The sequence below is a fragment of the Heptranchias perlo genome, chromosome 12 (assembly GCF_035084215.1).
Source record: "Heptranchias perlo isolate sHepPer1 chromosome 12, sHepPer1.hap1, whole genome shotgun sequence".
NCBI lineage: Eukaryota > Metazoa > Chordata > Chondrichthyes > Hexanchiformes > Hexanchidae > Heptranchias > Heptranchias perlo.
In genome coordinates this window covers 19,753,614-19,776,083 of record NC_090336.1, presented here as the reverse complement: position 1 = coordinate 19,776,083, position 22,470 = coordinate 19,753,614, and the positions used below count along the sequence as shown (strand labels likewise).

The following is a 22,470-nucleotide window of genomic DNA, read 5'->3' as shown; positions in this document are numbered from 1 at the left end:
GTGCCTGCTCGCCCTGGGTTGGGAGGTGTTGAATGGGTTAAAATATATTATGTAGAATTACATAAAATATACAACACAGAAACGGGTCTAACTGGACCATGCCAGTATTTATGCTCCACCTTCTATTCCTTGCTCCCTCATTTGTTTATCTAGCTTCCCTATAAATGCATCTATGCTATTCGCCTCAACTACTCCTCGTGGTAGCGAGTTGCACATTCTAACCATACTCTGGGTCAAGAAGTTACTAAGTTATTAAGTTTTTAAAAGTTTCTGCTCAGTGTACTCTCTGAATAGGAGTGTAAACTAGATCCTTGACCAGAGAGGCAGCACCTTGTCAGACCTAGATGTTGGTGGCTGGAAGCTTATCCTCCAGAGATGGAGGTTAGAAGGGGTCAGCACCTGCTTACGCTGTATAGGTTGGGAGGAGGGAAAAGGATGCAGAGGAGAGTGATATACATATTTTTTTTCTAAGTTACCAACATCAATCACTGAATCATGAGGAAAAAAAGATTTAGGTGCCCACTTTCATTCAGGTTAAGCATTTTGTCCCATTCCTGTAATATTGTTCAATTTAAATCAGGGAGCATTAATAGGAATTCTTTAAGAAATCCCAGTCCTTAGCATCATTGCAAGTTAAATTGCACGCTGCAAGCAATTTAATAGAAAACTATTGGCAAACAAAAGTCTTCCAATGCAAAAATTCAACCCTCCACAACAACATAAATTTTTTGAACTAAGCAAAATTCAGCCAAAAGAAATGCTTACTCAAAAAGAGACCGCAAAGTTTATAACTACTTTTCAAATTGACATCAGCCATAAAAAGCCCACTTCTGCAGGCCAGTGCAGTGCAGCATTATTACACCCATTATACAGGCGAGGCCTGTAACCGAGTTGGAGCTGGCAAGAAAAGAAGTGAAATTAGGCATGTGACCAATTGACATAATCTTCATAGCTCTAAAGAGGTTTGCACTGTGCCGTCCGTGCAGCATCCTGAACTCGAGCCAATTTTATCTCCACAAAGTACAATGCATGGTGCCTGTGTGCCTGATTTTGTGACTGCATTCGCTAGGCATGGGGCTCTGTGCTGTCAGTGGAGCCTTTCAAATTAAGTTACAAAGGGCTCAATTTTGAAATGGTGGCGGGTTGGCAGCGGGGTCGGGGTGGGGGGGTGGTGAAGGTGCGCGTGGCAAACCCGAATAAACAAAACTTACCGTTTCCGGCGCGATCGCGTGTTGATTGCTGATGATTAACGTCCTCTCCAGGTTTCGTGCCCGGCAGCCAGCCTGATTGACAGGCTGATTGACAGTCTGATTGACAGGCTGGCTGTCATCAGGAGCTGCAACGTGAGGTGCGGAGGGGAGAGAAAGAGAGAGAGTGAGACGTCATCCGGCGCTGGAACGGAAGTTCGGGAGGGGGGGAGAGTGGAAGATCAGGGGGGCGAGAAGGGTAGATTGGGAGGGTGAAAAGGGGAAGGTCGGGGGTGAGAGGGGGGTGAAGAGGGGAAGGTCGGGGGGGGGTGAAGAGAGGAATGTCTGGGGGGCGAGAAGGGTAGATTGGGAGGGTGAAAAGGGGAAGATCGGGGGTGAGAGGAGGGATGAAGAGGGGAAGGTCGGGGGGACATCGGGTGGTGAAAAGGGAAAGGTTGGGGGGACATAGGGGGGGGCGCTGAAGAGGGCAATATTGGGAGGACATCGGGGGGGGGGAACAGGGGGACCATCGAGGGGGTGAAGAGGGGGGCATCGGAGCAGGAGACATCGGACATCGGAGAAAGGTGGAAAGGTAGGCTGATTTTGTGTTTTAACTTCCTTCAATGGTTTTTGATGTACTTTATTTTGTTTCTCTTTCCCTGATCCGGCCCTTCACACTTAGTTTCACCAGGTGTGAATCAGAAGTGTTGGGCAAGCCACCCAGGTAAATTAAAAATTGTTACAACCAAGTAATCGGTCACAAGCAAAGTGCCTTAAGTACGTCAATGAGGTGCATTTGGCTCTTTAATTGCGAGTTGGAGCCGGCTTCCGAACCCGAACGGGATTTCCGCGATTTTCGGAGCCCTCCCCACCCCCAATGCACCCGCAATTTCCCGGGAAAATTGAGCCCATAATATCTGAACCAGGTAGCATTGCTGTCTATGGATTAACAGACAAAGAATTCCCTTCGTGTCGGGGCAGCATGATTAAAGTGTTACTGGATGTAGATTTTGCCAGACGGAGGTGTAAGGCTAAATACTTGTAAGGCTCCCCTCCCAGACTCAGAGCCTCACTTAAAGGGACCATAGATCAGTGGGCCCGATTTGCGACGCTCCCAAGTTTTTGATCGTTTAAAATTAATCACTGGAAGGTCAGGAGCACCTCAAATTGGGTGCGTTGACCTCGTGTGCTCGCAACTTTGAGCCACGTCCCTATTGAGCAGGGCTCCGTGTCGGAAATGGAGCTTCACACAAGTTACCCTGACATTTCCAGTTGTGGCCATGTGTGAAAATAGTCTGGTGGAGAATTCCAAGAGTAAATGCAACGGTTACATGCTTTTGTCTGGTTTTCTGCCAAAGTTTGAGGTCTTTTAACTTTTGGTTTGCTTGACTGCTTCAAAAGAAAAGTCTTTGCATCAAAGAAGTTACACAGGGTAAATATCCCAGTTCTGGCTGCTGGTCTTCAGTTCCAGTGAAAATGCACCAGACTTTGTGGTTGCCTGACGCTGCAATGATCCATGTATAAAATCTTATCCCTAAAACATACATTCCGAGACTGCCATTTGTGCACCAAAGAATCTGTTCAATTAGCAGATTCTATTCCAACAAACTGTAAAAAGGTACCCTTCTGAAGAGGGTATACTAACCCTTTTTGGACAGATTCCAGCTCTCTCGCTCAAGTTGTTCGGTATTTTGTCGGTAACCTTTTGCCTCTATATGTCACTTTATTTGTAAATAAATCCTGAATAGTAGTTTAGCTGTGTAACAGTGTGATATTTTCTTTAATCCAGATTCACATTCTGCCTAGTCTCGGTATGCAATTTACCGTGATTGAGTGCAATTGTTAGACCTGGGCTACGCTATCTAAAATAGAGCAGAAAATAAAGATAGAGAACAATTTGTTTTAAAAACCCAACCAACCTGGCAGTCGGGAGGCTCGAACCACTTTCAGGTTTGGGTCTCATTAACATTTTCTTGGCGAGCTGCAGGCGCCAACTGAGCGGATACTGGGGGTTGGTGGGGTGGGGGGCGGTGGTTGGCGGGGGGGTGCCACGAGAATAGGCTGACAGCGGTCTAGAAGATTTTTGTGGGGCCCAGGGGAGCATTGCTGCTCCTCCTGGCCCTACAAAAAGGTTAAACTAACCTTTTAGAAGTCACATTAATGACCACCAGTTAGGCCTCTCAATGCCTAGAGAAAGTGGAATTAGCATGTGCCACTCGTGCTTCGCTTTTTCTCGTTGAAAGTTTCAAACGGGTTCCTACAACAGGTGTATAACCCCGATTTGCATATTTAAACAGCCTCCAGCCTGTTTTGGGCAGGGGTGCTGGGCACCCATTTAAAGAACGGTGATTCAGGTGGGCAAATGGATGCATAAGGTCCCCGTCAGATTATTAACTGACGGTTTCTTGTTTTTGAGCAAAGAAACAGGTGGAAAGCAGTGGAAAGTCTCCTCGTGATGTGTGGACCTCTTGTTGGATCTGAAAACTGTTCAATAATTGAGTTATTTTAATAGAACTGATCAAAATATAATTGAGGAGTGGGAGGGGTGAGAGAAGGTGAGTTAATGTAGTTCCATTCATTGCCCTTTCTTCTTACTCTTTTAATTTATTTCCAAAATATTCCTACCCTAAATGCACACATTTGAACATGCTGTCGCCTCCCAAATCCGTGCCCATCTTTCCCCCAACTCCATGTTTGAACTTTTCAAATCAGATCTCCGCCCCTGCCACAGCACTGAAACGGTCCTAATCAAAGTCAGAAGTGATATCATCTGTGACTGGAGCAGTGGTGCACTATCCCCCCTCATCCTTCTCGACCCATTTGCAGCTTTTGACACAATTGACCACACCATCCTCCTTCGTTGTCCAGCTGAGTGGGACTGGCTTCGCCTGGTTCTACTCTTACCTATCCAGTCGCAGCCAGAGAATCTCCTGCTTCTCTTCCTACTCCGTAACCTCTTTTTTTTTATTCGTTCACGGGATGTGGGCGTCGCTGGCGAGGCCGGCATTTATTGCCCATCCCTAATTGCCCTTGAGAAGGTGGTGGTGAGCCGTCTTCTTGAACCGCTGCAGTCCGTGTGGTGAAGGTTCTCCCACAGTGCTGTTAGGAAGGGAGTTCCAGGATTTTGACCCAGCGACAATGAAGGAATGGCGATATATTTCCAAGTCGGGATGGTGTGTGACTTGGAGGGGAACGTGCAGGTGGTGTTGTTCCCATGTACCTGCTGCTCTTGTCCTTCTAGGTGGTAGAGGTCGCGGGTTTGGGAGGTGCTGTCGAAGAAGCCTTGGCGAGTTGCTGCAGTGCATCCTGTGGATGGTACACACTGCAGCCACAGTGCGCCGGTGGTGAAGGGAGTGAATGTTTAGGGTGGTGGATGGGGTGCCAATCAAGCGGGCTGCTTTATTTTGGATGGTGTCGAGCTTCTTGAGTGTTGTTGGAGCTGCACTCATCCAGGCAAGTGGAGAGTATTCCATCACACTCCTGACTTGTGCCTTGTAGATGGTGGAAAGGCTTTGGGGAGTCAGGAGGTGAGTCACTCGCCGCAGAATACCCAGCCTCTGACCTGCTCTCGTAGCCACAGTATTTATATGGCTGGTCCAGTTAAGTTTCTGGTCAATGGTGACCCCCAGGATGTTGATGGTGGGGGATTCGGCAATGGTAATGCCGTTGAATGTCAAGGGGAGGTGGTTAGACTCTCTCTTGTTGGAGATGGTCATTGCCTGGCACTTATCTGGTGCGAATGTTACTTGCCACTTATGAGCCCAAGCCTGGATGTTGTCCAGGTCTTGCTGCATGCGGGCTCGGACTGCTTCATTATTTGAGGGGTTGCGAATGGAACTGAACATTGTGCAGACATCAGCGAACATCCCCATTTCTGACCTTATGATGGAGGGAAGGTCATTGATGAAGCAGCTGAAGATGGTTGGGCCTAGGACACTGCCCTGAGGAACTCCTGCAGAAATGTTGTGGGGCTGAGATGATTGGCCTCCAACAACCACTACCATCTTCCTTTGTGCTAGGTATGACTCCAGCCACTGGAGAGTTTTCCCCCTGATTCCCATTGACTTCAATTTTACTAGGGCTCCTTGGTGCCACACTCGGTCAAATGCTGCCTTGATGTCAAGGGCAGTCACTCTCACTTCACCTCTGGAATTCAGCTCTTTTGTCCATGTTTGGACCAGGGCTGTAATGAGGTCTGGAGCCGAGTGGTCCTGGCGGAACCCAAACTGAGCATCGGTGAGCAGGTTATTGGTGAGTAAGTGCCGCTTGATAGCACTGTCGTCGATACTTTAAATCACTTTGCTGATGATTGAGAGTAGACTGATGGGGCGGTAATTGGTCGGATTGGATTTGTCCTGCTTTTTGTGGACAGGACATACCTGGGCAATTTTCCACATTGTCTGGTAGATGCCAGTGTTGTAGCTGTACTGGAACAGCTTGGCTAGAGGCACAGCTAGTTCTGGAGCACAAGTCTTCAGCACTACAACTGGGATGTTGTCGGGGCCCATAGCCTTTGCTGTATCCAGTGCACTCAGCCGTTTCTTGATATCACGTGGAGTGAATCGAATTGGCCGAAGACTGGCTTCCGTGATGGTGGGGATATCGGGAGGAGGCTGAGATGGATCATCCACTCGGCACTTCTGGCTGAAGATGGTTGCAAATGCTTCAGCCTTGTCTTTTGCACTCACGTGCTGGACTCCGCCATCATTGAGGATGGGGATGTTTGCAGAGCCTCCTCCTTCTGTTAGTTGTTTAATTGTCCACCACCATTCACGACTGGATGTGGCAGGACTGCAGAGCTTTGATCTGATCCGTTGGTTGTGGAATCGCTTAGCTCTGTGTATAGCATGTTGATTCCGCTGTTTAGCAGCACGTAGTCCTGAGTTGTAGCTTCACCAGGTTGGCACCTCATTTTTAGGTACGCCTCTACACTCCTCATTGAACCAGGGTTGATCCCCTGGCTTGTTGGTAATGGTAGAGTGAGGCATATGCTTGGCCATGAGGTTACAGATTGTGCTGGAATACAATTCTGCTGCTGCTGATGGCCCACAGCGCCTCATGGATGCCCAATTTTGAGCTGCTGGATCTGTTCTGAATCTATCCCATTTAGCACGGTGGTAGAGGATGGTGTCCTCAGTGCGAAGACGGGACTTGATCTCCACGAGGACTGTGCGGTGGTCACTCCTACCAATACTGTCATGGACAGATGCATTTGCGACAGGTAGAATGGTGAGGACGAGGTCAAGTCAGTTTTTCCCTCGTGTTGGTTCGCTCACCACCTGCCGCAGGCCCAGTCTAGCAGCTATGTCCTTCAGGACTCGGTCAGTCGTGGTGCTACCGAGCCACTCTTGGTGATGGATATCGAAGTCCCCCACCCAGAGTACATTTTGTGCCCTTGCTACCCTCAGTGCTCCCTCCAAGTGGTGCTCAACATGGAGGAGGACTGATTCATCAGCTGAGGGAGGGCGGTAGGTGGTAATCAGCAGGAGGTTTCCTTGCCCATGTTTGACCTGATGCCATGAGATTTCATGGGGTCCAGAGTCAATGTTGAGGACTCCCAGGGCCACTCCCTCCTGACTGTATATCACTGTACCGCCACCTCTGGTGGGTCTGTCCTGCCGGTGGGACAGGACATACCCAGGGATGGTGATGGAAGAGTCTGGGACGTTGGCTGAAAGATATGATTCTGTAAGTATGGCTATGTCAGGCTGTTGCTTGACTAGTCTGTGGGACAGCTCTCCCAATTTTGGCACAAGTCCCCAGATGTTAGTAAGGAGGACCTTGCAGGGTCGACTGGGCTTGGTGTTTTGCCGTTGTCGTGTCCGGTGCCTCGAGGTCCGATGCCGGGTGGTCCGTCTGGTTTTATTCTTGTTATGACTTTTCGTCGCGAGATTTTACAACTGAGTGGCTTGCTCGGCCATTTCAGAGGGCAATTAAGAAGTCACATTTTGGCCAGACCGGGTAAGGACGGCAGGCTTCCTTCCCTAAAGGACATTAGTGAACCAGATGGGTTTTTACGACAATCCGGTAGTTTCATGGCCATCATTACTGATACTAGTATTTTAATTCCAGATTTTTATTTAATTAATTGAATTTAATTAATTAATTGAATTTAAATTCGCCAGCTGCTGTGGCGGGATTTGAACTCATGACTCTGGATTTTAGTCCAGGCCTCTGGATTACTAGTCCAGTAACATAACCACTATGCTACCGTACCCGTTAAGTCCCCCAAGGAGTTATCATCAGCCCCTCCTATTTCTCATCTACATTCTGCCCCTCGGCGACATCATCTAAACTCACAACATCAAGTTCCGCTTGTATGCCGACGACACTCATCTCTAACTCACCACCACCTCCCTCGACCCCTCCACTGCTTCTGTGTTGTCAGACTGCTTGTCCAACATCCAGTCTTGGATGAGCTGAAATTTCCTCCAATTGAACATTAGGAAGACTGAAGCCATTGTCTAAAGCCTCTGCCACAAATTCTGTTCCCTAGCCACCGATTCCAATCTCCTTCCTGGCCATTTATCTCAGGCTGAACCAGACTGTTTGCAACCTCTGCATCCCATTTGACCGTGAGCTGTGCTTCTGACCCCATAATCCTCTCCATCACCAAGACTGCCTACTCCCTCTCTGTAATATCGCCCACTTCCGCCCCTCTGCCCATCTGCTGCTGAACCCCTCATCCATGCTTGTGTTAACTCCAGATTTGACTATTCCAATGCTCTCCTGGCGAGCCTCCCAACTTCCAGCCTCCATAAACTTGGGCTCATCCAAAAGTCTACTGCCCGTACCTTAACTCTCACCAAGTCTCATTCACCCATCACCCCTGTGTTCACTGACCTACATTGGCTCCCGGTCCACCATCACTTCTATTTTACAATTCTCATCCTTGTGTTCAAATCCTTCCATTGCCTCGCCCCTCCCTATCTCTGTAACCTCCTCCAGCTGTACAACTCTCCGCGAACTCTGTACTCTTCCAGCTCTGGCCTCGTACATCCCCCACTTCCTTCTTTCCCACCATTAGCAGCTGTGCCTTCAGCCATCTAGATCCTAAGCTCTGGAATCCCCTTCCTACACCTCTCCGTTTCTCCAACTCGTCCTTTGAGAACTTTCTTCATACCTACCTCTTTGACCAAGCTTTTAATTTCCTGTCCTAATATCTCCTTACGTGGCTGTCAATTGTTGTCTGATTACGCTCCTGTGAAGATCCTTGGGGCATTTTACCATGTTAAAGGCGCGATATAAATGCAAGTTGTTGTTGTTGGTCTTTCTGTCTCCCTTTTCCTGTATTCCCTATTTCTTTCTTCACAGCCCACGTGGCTGTGGGATTTCCAACAGTTTTCTCTTGATTTCCGTTGTCCTCTGGTGGAATAAAGCAAGAGAAACGCCGGCGAGTTACCGGCCCAGCGCGTGTGGACGGGAGATTGCACTCCTCTGGCGGTAGGGCAAGGCATTTCAGACATGATACACTCGTCGACTGTGGCCAAATGAGTGACCTGCCTTGTGACATTGTGTTAAACAGTCCATACCGCTCATTGTCTCAGTATCGCCTCACACCATGGCATGTATGATATCCTCTATCTCCCATCTGTATGTGTGTCCTATTCACAGACCAATGCACAGATTAGTAAACTCAGTGATGATATAAATCAACGCAAAGCTTTATTAATGACAGCCTGACTGGGTAGTCTATAAATCTGGATACAGATCTCTGGCAGAAAGTGACTCAGTGCTGATGGTTTGTGTCCACTTTCGTTCAACCATGCATAATTGCCATGGTGATAAGCCAAGCACTGTGTGTGCTTTATGTATTAATCTGCTTCATTTCACACAGTTTTTCTTCTTTCGCTGCCAAGCACTGTGAGAGGGAGAGGTGGCCACGGCCTGGAATTTTATCAGAGAGCTCTTAGCGAGCTATTAAGTACTTGGCTCAGATTATACAGATTCAGGCCTAAGGAGTGTTTTTTTCAGAGACAGACAAGAAATGATTTCAAGTGGCTGATGAGAGGTTAATAGACTACTGGAATTTTGCAGATTATAGACAAGGCAATTATTCTTTCCCTCTCCTCTCCTGAAGGTGCTGACTCATGCTGGGATATGGTACCACAGGTGCCCTTCAGTACCTTGTCCAAGTGGCCATTCTTCATGTTTGAGCCTAGTCTGTGAGTGTTGGGGGGCATCACAACCAATTCTGTTTGTTAACAATGTGCTGAAAGAGAGACCTGACAATGGAGTTGTGTGACTGGCAGCACCAGGAGGAGGAGGAGGAGGAGGAGGAAGGTGGTGCTGAAAAGTTGCCAACAGGTACCAGGCACTGCAGGCTGACAGCGAGGTGTGAAGGAGAAAGACATCGCCCACTTCTTTCAGGAGAGACTTTATTTGTACCTGTACAAATGTGACTTTTGCTTTGTATGAAGAGCTGCACATTTTTTCCTTTCCATTTTTAATAGTTAAATTAAATACTGGCCGAGGTTTTCTGATGGTGAGGCCGCTTAAAATGAATGGGTTAACATTGGCGTCACAATCGGAAAACCTAGGCCTCAGTTTCCTTTTCAATTCGTAACAGAACTGAAAAAGACCTGCTTTATTGATCTCGTCTGTTGTCAATGTCTGTCACTGTGTGCGTGCGTGTGTCCCTTCAGTGCACATGTTACCCACTCATTATGATTTCTTAGTGTGCTGATCTCTGGGATGTGCAGTTCTAAATATGTATAGTGTATGCAGCCGCGAGCTACGTGCTCCCCACGTTGATGAACCTCTTTGAGAAGAGCCCTTTAAGCCACTTATGTAAGTCTGATGCTGACGCAGGGCTGACCTCTTTGTCACTTGGCGGCTGCTGCTGTTCCTCTGCTCAGATACCCCTGGATGTCCACTCATCTGCCGGAGGACTGAATAATCCACATCACAGAGGTTCCACAATCCCTCACTAACAGACGTCTTTAACACTTCTTCAACAGACTCGTCCCATGAATTGGCTGCAGTGGCCATTGTCGTTCAAAGGGTTCACACCTGAAACATTAACTCATCTGTTCCCTCCACAGATGCCGACCGACCCTGCTGAGTGTTTCCAGCGCTTTCTGTCTTAGTTTCAGATTTCCAGCATCTGCAGGTTTTTGATTTTTGTTGCCACTTTATTTCTGACTGGTGCTGGTCCCTCACCAATAGTAGATTGTGTAGCAGAAAACCCTTCATCCAGCCTTCCGAATACCACAGAGATAGAGTGAAGGGATTTGAGTGCACAGTTCATACGTTCAACAAACCTCTGTTGGAATGCAAGAAAACCGACCACTCCAGCACGAGTGCCCAGTGTAACGGTGCCCGCGTATCCACTATTCTCCTTTCCCAACGCCTGACAATTTTGCACTTATGATGTCTGAGAGTTTGAGTTTGTGAATTGATTGTTGCCTGATGTGGGTCATTTTTATTTTCTCAGATATTGATGAGTGCCTATCCAGCCCCTGCTCTCATCGTTGTGTTAACACTGAGGGAAGTTTCTACTGTACATGCCCAGAAGGATTTCACTTAAACGGGAATGACACCTGCACAGGTAAGTACATAGACAGTGATCAGAGAGCAAGCAGACAACAGTTCTCTAAATTGCAGGCAGAGTACATCAAGGAGGTCAGGCAACATCGTAAGTGGAGACAACCAAGTGCAGCGTTAATCTTCTGAGCCCTGAGATTTTATTGCTTCTTTAAATCTGTTGAGGAATGTTTGTTACTCTTTATAATATATGCACAAAAAAAAACCCACGCCCATGTCCATTTTTTTTTTTACCTCACCTCCTCTCGCTGAGGCACAGTTCCATTGGGTGCCAGTCATCCTCGGCTGCCTTGCTCAAATGACCATTCTTCAATGCGAGCCATGGCTGTGAATATTGGCAGGCTGTTCAAACGTGGGGTGCATCACAGACAAGCCCAACCCTGTCCTCACGCAGTGTCTACGCACATGGACTTTCCAAGCAGGGGTCACTGGTGGTAATCAGGAATGCGAACCCGGGTTGATTTTTTTTTTGCACCTCCTTAACCCAGGGACGGAGAGGTAAATTGTAGCACCCCAGTTGGGATCAGCTAACTCATCACAGAGCAGGGATAGAACCTAGACCTTACTGATCCGTACAGATCATAACACATTAGTCTCAAGTTCATGGGTAAAAGCAGTTTCTATAACCAGACTGAGTGTTCCTTCAATCAAAATCTGCTTCTTTAAACATGCCATGAATGGGACAGCATGTGTGGGATTCACAATAGATCCCTAATTGCAGTACATAGCCCACTAAAGACCAGGTGGGATATCTATCACATTTTAACTCTCCCATAAGATGAGAACCAATGTCAGAGCAATGCACACATACTAAAACTATTAGCTAGATTTATTTACAAGAAATACACAGAAGCTAAATGATACCCCAAGATATTGAATCATATGGCTCCATTTTAGCACCCGGTATCGGGTGCGTTCCTGACGGGGGGGCTCCGAAAATCGGGGAATCCTGGAGCGGGTCGGGAGCCCGGCTCCAACCCGCCCACTTCCGGGTTCCCCACAGACGCGCTGACAGCGCGCGCAGCCCCCGCATATGGGACTCCCGCAGGCAATTAAAGCCGGCGGGGTGCCACTTAACAATATTTATCTAGCTATTTCAGGTCATTAACAGACCTGATTAAGGGAATATGTGAGGAGGGGTGGGATTTTAGAAACAACTGGGACTGTTTCCCATACTGGGGGATACATTCCCAGTTGAAATGGACGTGTTGCAGCTATCAGCCTGTGGCAGCTGCAAAGGTCCATTTGACAGGTGTGGGGGGGTGACCCTCACTCATTGCAGGAGGCCACTCTGTCACTTGGGACAAAGTTTGGCCTCCACCACCCTCCTCCTGACAATCAAATTCACCAACTTGCACACTTACCCCGGGGTCCAGAGACATGTACCTACCTTGCGGACCCCCTCAGATGTACATCTTCCGGATGGGGGCCACCATAGCTGCAGTCATGACCTCCTCGGAGGGGGAACAGCATCACCAGCTCGCTGGCCAAGCCGTCCACCTCTGACACGTGGAGCTCCACAACACAGTGCTATGACACATCCACCTGCAGGAGGGAGGGCAACCGCAGAGAGAGATGCGTCGCAGGGGGCACTACCCTCGCCACAGGGTCCACAAACCGAGGCTCAGCTTCCTGGACCTCTCTGAGCAGCAATGCACATGGAGGCTCAGAGTCACTCGACATGTATTCGTGGACATCTGCAGCCTCCTTGATGCCGAGCTGCTCCCGGCTGGCCCGAGCACCATCTTCTTGCCTGTCACTGTCAAAGTCACCACTGCCCTCAACAACTTCTCCTCTGCATCCTTCCAGGGTGCCACCGGGGACATCGCCGACGTCTCTCAGTCGTCTGCACCAAAGAGCCCTGCAAATACACCTACACCCACTTTACAGTGACACAATGGGTGGCATCAGGTGTGGGACTTCATTGTGATCCTCAGGAGGGGGCATTATTACACAAACCAGACAAGATTCGCAAAGACGTGGCAGTAGTGGTGCCAATATAATATGTGATGTGAGTTGGTCAGAAATCAATAGAAGTAAAAACCATGACAAACCCTCAAACACCCTTGTGCATCCCCTTCATGCTCACAACACATTTGCCTTATGCTTCCTACTGCACATATGTGATGCATGCCCTGTGGCTGCAGCACAGGTAGTGGCAGGTTGAGTGCGGCTGACCGTGAAAGAGATGCATGAGAGGGTGAGTATGAGATAGAGCCATGAGATTGTATGAGGATTGGGTTGAGTGGTAGTGGCGGGATGAGTACTGGCGAGGTGAGTAAGTGCAGGTAAGGTGAGGATGAGGTTTGAGTGGGTGTGAGGAGTGATGTGATAGAGTAGTGTTGGCAGTGCAGAAGGAGATGTGGGGTGGGGGCAGTAATGTGGCAGACGGAATGTAGGGGAATGAGTAAGTGTACTCACTTCGGCTGACCTACTTAGGTCATTGAAGCGCCTCCTGCACTGTATGCAGGTGCGCGATATGTTGGTGGTGCAGGTGACCTCCTCTGCCACCTCGAGCCAGGCCTTCCTGGTGGCAGAGGCAGGCCGCTTCCTCCCGCCCCCCGGGGGGAAGATCTCTGTCCTCCCCCTCCTCCTCACCCCATCTAATGATACCTGGAGTGAGGCATCATTAAACTGGGAGCAGCCTTCCCCCTGGGCTGCTCCATGCTGTATTTTTTCCTATTTGTTGCAGCATCTGTCAGTGGAGGACTGCCCCTTTAAATAGAGCTCCTCCAGCTGACAGAGCTTACTGCGCATGCGCAGCCCGCCCGACGCGCAGATCAGCAGTGGGGAACCCGGAGGAGCAGGTAAGTGGATCCAATTAGGCTGCGATCGCGCGCGGGGCAGACTGATTTCACCGGGCGCGTTACCCACGTGCCCAATAGCCCCCCTGCCGCGAACACGCAGCCCTGGCAATATTGAGCCCATAGAGTCAAAGTCTTTTACGGCACAGAAACAGGATCAGCGTAATACCTAAAAAATAGCAGGGGTGATTTTCATGCCCCTTAAAATTGGAGGTGGGGTGGGGGGGGGGGGTAGCAAGACTAAAATCACATGGAAAATGGAAGCATCAGTTGTCCACCAGGAATTTTCAGGAATACCTCGATTTAGGTGGCCAGAGCTCCCCCCGGAAACGATGCAAATCGGGGTCACGACCCCTGATGCCATTTTCATTTCTGCACCCATTGCTACCACTAGTTCCTGATCCCGTCCACAGACCAGGGGTGGTACATGTTGGGAGGCAGCCAATTCCAGTGATATTTAAAGGCATCTTCTGGTAAAATGCTAGAAAGGTTTGGAGGACATTTTGCTTGTATTACATAGTGGTTTTGGGCTACTTCGGATGATTTCAAAGTACTTGTATTGGCTGTTGAGTGTTCTGAACTCTTAAGAAGCTTTTGGCAACACACTTTTTCTCTGACAATTCCAATTTGGCAAGAGTAGAAGAAACAGCAGAATGAATGAAGGAGCAAACAAAGCTGCAGTTGTAAGAAGACCAAACAGAAGGAGGTGTCCTCCCAACAGAGATTACAGGCTCAGGACAACATCCCTTCAGTTCTTAGCTGTCACAGTTACGTTGCCTCCTGCGACAAGACCTGCAACCAACTGCCACAGCTAGCACCTCATTGCCTGTTGCAGTCAAGGTCACTGCAGCCCTCAACTTTTTTGCCTTCAATTTAATTTGTCAGTTCTGTTTTACTTGCAGGTTAGTGAATGGAGCTTTGGAAAAAAAAAATTAGATGTGAACGCTCAGTTTTGCTTTCAGATCCCCTCAGTCTGCCATGGGAGATATCAGTAACATCGGTCGTTACATTACACAGGTGACTGATGCCATGTTTGCAAGAGTAAACACTTTTGTTGCTTTCCCCGTGGACATCCACAAGCAGCAGGATAGGGCTTCTCTCAGGTCCAGGGCAACATTGACTGCGCTCTCATTGCCCTGTGGGCTCCTTCATACGACCCCACTGCCTTCATGAATTGCTAGGACTTACACTCCATTCATGTGTAACTGGTGTGTGATCACCAGCAGTCTATTATAAAGGGCTGTACCTGCTTTCTTGGGAGCTGCCATTACGCTTTTGTATTGCGCCAATCCTCCACCTCCCCCCGCCCCACTCCACTCTTCCCCCCCCCCCCAATTCTTCCCCTGCACAAGGTAGAGGTTGGAAATGACACACAATAAACCAGTACTAAGAGGAAGTACTGTGAGGAAAGATGTAACGCCACTGACACATGACATAAAGTAGGTGAATAAACTGGTTGGACTGTACTTCAACCTTGTCTATAAAGTTAATAATAATTAGCAGCCGTTAGTTGAGAGAAGGGCAGATGACGGTGTTGCATAAACTGCTTGGAGCCACTTCCTTAATGCCTTGTGGACAGCAGGGTTCCTTAAAAGGGCAGTGCAGGTACTGAGCTGAGTGTCTCTTAGCTGCAGGCATCCTTGCAGCAGATGGCGCAGCTTCATGTCTAGCTGTCTGCTGACTTGGAGCATGTGTATCCAGTTCCATGTGGTCGCTGACGGGTATGTGCACCTCTGCCTATAAATGTCGGGGGGAGAAACCTTCTCCTCTTGGCACTTTTCCCTTTGGTTATGCATCTTCCTCAGGAGGTTGAACAGAACGGGGAGAGTCCGTGCTCCAGCAGGTTGCTCAGAGCCCGTGAAGGGAACTGACTCAATGGGCCTATGCTTCTATAGTTTCTTATGTACTTATGCCCAGGCACTTTAACCACCTGCCAGTCCTTGTTCCAGCACAAAACTTTCTAGAGATGTAGCAATCACGATGCATTTTAAATGAAAGTATTACACTCTGCGGATACAGTGTTACTGAGTTGTAATGTGTTATTTCCCAGAATTTTCGCTCGCCTGGGCTCCAGTAATGGAATCTCTCAAGCAGCCCTTGCCAGCTGCGATCGTTGCTACTCCCAGGACTCCACCAACATCCTGCTGGTACAACGAGACCTTGCAACAGAACGGTGCTAACTGGACAGTGTCTGAGTGTGTCGTGTGCACCTGCCGGGTGAGGAGCTCCAAACGTTTTTCATTGTGTTTGATTCCCGAGGGGTGGATTTTGGAGCAGCGCCTTGCCGCTCCATTAGGGAGAGGAGCTCCTGCGGTCGGGTCTCAGCGCTCCTTGAACAAATTTCAAACTCCTAGCTGCTCTGCGATCGATGCACCACTTCCCAAGTGGCAGTCGTCCTCTCTTGGACGGACTGCCATTTGTAAGGGGCTTTGTGGGGCCCTCTAATGCCACTGTACAGAAAGTATGTCTGCTTCATGAAAGTGGACCCGTAAAATAGACGGAACTGGCTGGATTGCCGAGGGAGCCTGTCCTCCTGCCTCCCAAAGTAGTGTCAAAACCTAAGGGGCGGGGTGGGGGGTGGGGGGAGTGGACTGGCAAGTAGAAGAAGAGGAAACCTGGTGGAAATGGGTTCTGCTCCGAACACCTCCCCCACCCAGATTGAGCTAATTACAGGCTGTTCTTGGTATGGGATTTTCAGGCTAAGATGAGAAGAGAAGCAATCTCAAGTGTGTTGACTCCCATTGCCCTACAGCATGTGCAGTTCAATTAATAATTGCTGTGTTTGGATGTACACTCCCAGTGCAGATGTAATTAAGTGTGGGCACTGGCCAGAATGCCAGGGATGGGCCCTTCAATCACCAACACCTCATTGTAACTATCTGCAGTTGCTGGTGTTTAAGAAATACCCAGATAACTGAGGAAACATGTAGTGTGTGGATACCCTGGCATCACAGCTCTTAAACAGACTGCATGATGAATGTGAATCAGGCCTAAGTCTTGCCTTCTCACCCAGCGACATTCTTCCTGCCGTTTTTGAACTCTGTATTTGAAGGCGTGGCTCACTGGTAGCACTCTCGCCTCTAAGTCAGAAAGTTGTGGGTTCAAGCCCGACTCCAGCGACTTGAGCACATAATCCAGGCTGACACTTCAGTGCAGTACTGAGGGAGTGCTGCACTGTTGGAGGTGCCGTCTTTCGGATGAGACGTTAAACCGAGGCCCCGTCTGCCCTCTCAGGTGGACGTAAAAGATTCCATGGCACTATTTTGAAGAAGATCAACGGAGTTCTCCCCAGCGTCCTGACCAATAGTTATCTCTCAACCAACATCACGAAAACAGATTATCTCGTCATTATCACATTGCTGTTTGTGGGACCTTGCTGTCTGCAAATTGCCTGCCGAGTTTCATACATTACATCAGTGACTACAGTTCAAAAGTACTTAATTGGCTATAAAGCGCTTTGGGATGTCCTGAGATTGTGAAAGGCACTATATAAATGCAAGTCATTCTTTCTTTCTTTCCTGAATCTGGCAGTAGATCACATTGGAAGTGAATTCTGTTTTCTCTTTTGTCTGTTTTCTTCTGCCAGCTGGGAACAGTCTCGTGTACCATGTGCCCCTCGCTGCCTTGTAGAAAGATGGAGCTGGTGCTAGGGCACTGCTGCCCAGTTTGCAAGTGTAAGTAAATTCCTACAGCCTGAGGTAAGGTGACAGATTAGTGCCAAGAATCCATCCGCAATCATTAGAAAGAAAATTTTCTCCTTCCCTCCTCCTCTCCTGAGACCACTGTGGAACTGTTCCACGGGCACCGTGTACCCTTTGGTACATCACCCAATTGCCATTCATTTTGTGTAGGGGACCATCACAACCGGGTCCAGGTCTGCTCTCATCTGAGGCCAGGTGCACAGATACCAGAGGATTTAAATTAACTGATGGAAAATCAGGCCGGTTTCTTTATGAGCGAGCGCTCTGTCCTGCCCGATTTTCTGATATCTGCTTCGCCCAGACGACCCAGTGCATCCTGGTGCAGACCCAGGAATGTTTCTCCATATATGCACACTTTCATAAGAACATAAGAAATAGGAGCAGGAGTAGGCCAATCGGCCCCTCGAGCCTGCTCCGCCATTCAATAAGATCATGGCCGATCTGATCCTAACCTCATATCTAAAGAACACAAGAAGTAGGAGCAGGACCCGGCCACTCAGCCCCTGGTCACTCAGCAGGAGTCACTGGATAGTGATCTGGAGGAGGAGCCCAAGCTGATTTTCCCTCCTGAACTTGGAGTTGCTGAGGTCAATTGCAGCATCTGTACTGCTGCCCTGGCTGAGTTATCACAGGTCAGACCTGTATGATCTGTTGGCCTCTCTTCCTCTCAGCAGGTAGTGGCTCACCTTGCCATCTCTGCTGAATGGATATAGCGAAGTTTTGGGACCTCATTTGCATAGATCCCAGGCCCTGTTCAACATGTTCCTCACCACGTTGGGAGATCCCACTCCAACCTTGTAGGTCAATTCAATCAACACTTGCACGCCATCTTATTTTATTTGACCCTTGAGATGGAGTACTGGCGGGCTCTGTTTATTTTTCCTGCTGTCAGGAAATATAATCAGGGGACATCAAGTCAGTAATTTACAATTTATGGGCCATATCATTTGTAAATAAAGGGGCCGATTTTCCTCTCTGTCTGTTTGGCTCCACCCTGCCATAGCTCACCCCATGTTCACTGCACCTGACCTGACCTGAACCCGCCTCCATTTGCAGCTTTAGCTCATTTGCATGGCCCCAATGTTTATGCCATTTCATAGAATCATAGAAAATTTACAGCACAGAAGGAGGCCATTCGGACCATCGTGTCCGCGCCGGCTGAGAAACGAGCCACCCAGCCTAATCCCACTTTCCCGCATTTGGTCTATAGCCCTGCAGGTCACGGCTCTTCAGGTGCACATCCAGGTATTTTTTAAATGAGTTGAGGGTTTCTGCCTCTACCACCCTCTCAGGCAGTGAGTTCCAGACCCCCACCACCCTCAGGGTGAAAAAGTTTTTCCTCATTTCCGCTCTAATCCTTCTACCAATCACTTTAAATCTATGCCCCCTGGTTATTGACCCCCCCGCTAAGGGAAATAGGTCCTTCCTATCCACTCTATCTTGGCCCTTCATAATTTTGTACACCTCAATCAAATCACCCCTCAGCCTCCTCTGTTCCAAGGAAAACAACCCCAGCCTATCCAAACTGTCACCATAGCTAAAATTCTCCAGTCCTGGCAGCATCCTCCTAAATCTCCTCTGTACCCTCTTTAGTGCAATTACATCCTTCCTGTAATGTGGTGACCAGAACTGTACGCAGTACTCAAGCTGTGGCCTAACTAGTGTTTAATGCAGTTCCAGCATAACATCCCTGCTTTTATATTCTATGCCTCGGCTAATAAAGGAAAGCATTCCATATGCCTTCTTAACCACCTTGTCTACTTGTCCTGCTACCTTCAGGGATCTGTGGACATGTGCTCCAAGCTAACTCACTCGCTCTACACTTCTCAGTATCCTCCCATTTATTGTGTACTCCCTTGCCTTGTTTGCTCTCCCCAAATGCATTACTTCACACATCTCCGGATTGAACTCCATTTTCCACTTTTCTGCCCATCTGACCAGTCCACTGATATCTTCCTGCATCTACAGCTTTCCTCCTCACTATCAACCAGACGGCCTATCTTTGTGTCATCCAAAAATTTCTCAATCGTGCCCCCTACGTTTAAGTCCAAATCGTTAATGTATTCCACAAAAAGCAAAGGACCTAGTACCGAGCCCTGCGGCACCCCACTGGAAACAGCCTTCCAGTCGCAAAAACACCCATCGACCATTACCCTTTGCTTCCTGCCACTGAGCCAATTTTGGATCCAATTTGCTACAGTCCCTTGGATCCCATGGGCATTTAATTTTTTGACCAATCTACCTTGTCAAAAGCTTTGCCAAAATTCATGTGGACTACATCAATTGCCCTACCCTCATTGATCCTCCTTGTCATCTCCTCGGAAAATTCAACCAAGTTAGTCAGACACGACCTCTCCTTAACAAATCCGTGCTGACTGTCCTTGATTAGTCTGTGCCTTTCTAAGTGACAGTTTATCCTGTCCCTCAGAATTGATTCCAATAATTTGCCCACCACCGAGGTTAGGCTGACTGGCCTGTAATTACTCGGTCTATCCTTTGCTCCCTTTTTAAAAAAACAGTACAACGTTAGCAGTCCTCCAATCCTCCGGCACTACGCCTGTATCCAGTGAAGTTTGGAAAATGATTGTTAAAGCCTCTGCTATTTCCTCTCTGGTTTCTCTGAGGTTTCTGATGATTTTCCGCCCATAAAGAAAAGGCTTTTGGGCAGGATACCACAGAGCCGTCTCCGCCCATGATAACATACCCCAGAAAGAAGTCAGCAGCTTTGGAAGGCGGGGGGAGAGCGAAGGAGAAAATTGTCAGGGAAAAGAATTGCTTGTGAGAGGCGGCCTGAAGGCAGGCATTTGATGTACTTTCATAATGCCATAAAGTGATCTCTGGAATGGGGATAAAGCGAACCAAATCGTGCGGAGGGGAGGGGGGGTGCTGTGAAGAGAGGTGAAACACCATTTTTTCAGGTTTTCCGCTGCTGTTCAACTGAAGTTACAGTGAACAATCAGGAGTACACCTGCGGAAATTCACCCTTTAGGAAGGGTAGATTTTGTGCAAAGCTGACTGCTCTCAAACTACACATTCTTATCGGTTTTATAACACAGGAAGAAAGAACAATTGAGAGTGTGCAGGTGTCTCCCTTTTAAAACTTTCAGGATTATGTGCTAGTTCTGATACACTGTATTAGTTCGCCAGTGGCCTCTTGAGTTTCTCCAGCTGACTTGCAAGATTTTAGATACCGATGAGATTTATAAGGGAGTATCTGCACAGTCTTGATTTGCCCCTGAGCTGCACATTCTGTTTTCTGTGGATCGCAACAGCAAAAGTGGAAGCAAAGTTCAGAGTAGGTTTTGAGTTTGAAAAAACTCATCCATAATCTGACCTGTGCCTCCAGTCATAAGATGCCAAATATTGATGCCAGGGACTCTCGATCTCCTCAAGGTTTAACAGCCCATTTAAACCCCAGTTACATAAGGAAAGAAGGTTTGAGTTTTCTGTCCCCTCACCAAAAAATACAAACCCCTTGCTAATTAATAGTCAAAGGCACATTGGCATGGTGTCAGATTTTGCTTGGCTCTGTACTATTCAGCAACCCGCCCAGGTGCACCATCCCAGGAGCCATTTGTCGGCTATTGGGTCAATTTGTGCCCCTTGCACCGTTTCCTATTGCTACAGCAGAAGAATTAATGATGAGAACTTGCCTTTGTGCAGTAACGGTAAGTAATGGGGACAGGCCTTTGTGCATAATGGATAAATCCCCATTACTTTTCCATTTTGCACAAAGACCAATCCTCATTATTTCTCTGTTATTGTACAAAGGCCAATCCTCATTACATCGAGTCTACAGCACAGAATCAGACCATTCCGGCCAAAATGGTCTATGCTCCACACGAGCTTCCTCCCTCCCTACTTCATCTAGCCCTATAAGCATACCCTTCTATTCCTTTCTCCCTCATATGTTTATCTAACTTCCCTTTAAATGCATCTGTGCTATTTGCCTCAACTACTCCTTGTGGTAGCGAGTTCCACATTCTTACCACTCTTTGGGTAAAGAAGTTTCTCCTGAATTCCCTATTGGATTTATTAGCGATTATTTTATATTTATGACCTCTAGTTTTAGACTCCTCCACAAGTGGAAACATTTTCTCCACGTTTACACTATCAAACCCTTTAATTATCTTAAAGACCTCGATCAGGTCATAAAGGAGAATTAATAATGACTGGCCTTTGTGCAGTAAGAGAAAAGTAATGAGGACTGGCCTTTGTGTAGTAAGAGAAAAGTAATGAGGGCTGGCCTTTGTGTAGTAAGAGAAAAGTAATGAGGGCTGGCCTTTGTGTAGTAAGAGAAAAGTAATGAGGGCTGGCCTTTGTGTAGTAAGAGAAAAGTAATGAGGACTGGCCTTTGTGTAGTAACAGAAAAGTAATGAGGGCTGGCCTTTGTGCAGTAACAGAAAAGTAATGAGGGCTGGCCTTTGTAGAGTAACAGAAAAGTAATGAGGGCTGGCCTTTGTAGAGTAACAGAAAAGTAATGAGGGCTGGCCTTTGTAGAGTAACAGAAAAGTAATGAGGGCTGGCCTTTGTGCAGTAACAGAAAAGTAATGAGGGCTGGCCTTTGTAGAGTAACAGAAAAGTAATGAGGGCTGGCCTTTGTAGAGTAACAGAAAAGTAATGAGGACTGGCCTTTGTGCAGTAACAGAAAAGTAATGAGGGCTGGCCTTTGTAGAGTAACAGAAAAGTAATGAGGACTGGCCTTTGTGCAGTAACAGAAAAGTAATGAGGGCTGGCCTTTGTAGAGTAACAGAAAAGTAATGAGGGCTGGCCTTTGTGTAGTAACAGAAAAGTAATGAGGGCTGGCCTTTGTAGAGTAACAGAAAAGTAATGAGGGCTGGCCTTTGTAGAGTAACAGAAAAGTAATGAGGGCTGGCCTTTGTAGAGTAACAGAAAAGTAATGAGGGCTGGCCTTTGTAGAGTAACAGAAAAGTAATGTGGTCTGGCCTTTGTAGAGTAACAGAAAAGTAATGTGGTCTGGCCTTTGTGCAGTAATAGAAAAGTAATGAGGTCTGGCCTTTGTGCAGTAACAGAAAAGTGATGAGGACTGGCTTTTGTACAGTATCAGAGAATTAATGAGGACTGGCCTTTGTGCAGTAATAGAAAAGTGATGAGGACAGGCCTTTGTACGGTATCGGAGAAATAATGAGGACTGGCCTTTGACCAATATCAGAGAATTAATGAGGACTGGCCTTTGTACAGTATCGGAGAAATAATGAGGACTGGCCTTTG

The 22,470-nt window shown here is 47.9% G+C and overlaps 1 protein-coding gene across 3 annotated transcripts in view; it reads left to right on the top strand.

Annotated features, from left to right (window-relative positions):
* LOC137327858 (von Willebrand factor C and EGF domain-containing protein-like) overlaps window positions 1-22,470 on the top strand; it is a 351,658-nt gene that overhangs the window by 235,069 nt on the left and 94,119 nt on the right. For 2 of the 3 annotated variants that reach the window (XM_067993723.1, XM_067993724.1), the window contains 3 exons: window positions 10,624-10,737; window positions 15,588-15,754; window positions 17,124-17,211. In XM_067993723.1, the coding sequence (XP_067849824.1) occupies window positions 10,624-10,737; window positions 15,588-15,754; window positions 17,124-17,211 (369 nt within the window). The remainder of the gene's footprint in view (window positions 1-10,623; window positions 10,738-15,587; window positions 15,755-17,123; window positions 17,212-22,470) is intronic. The other variant, XM_067993725.1, reaches the window with a different exon arrangement.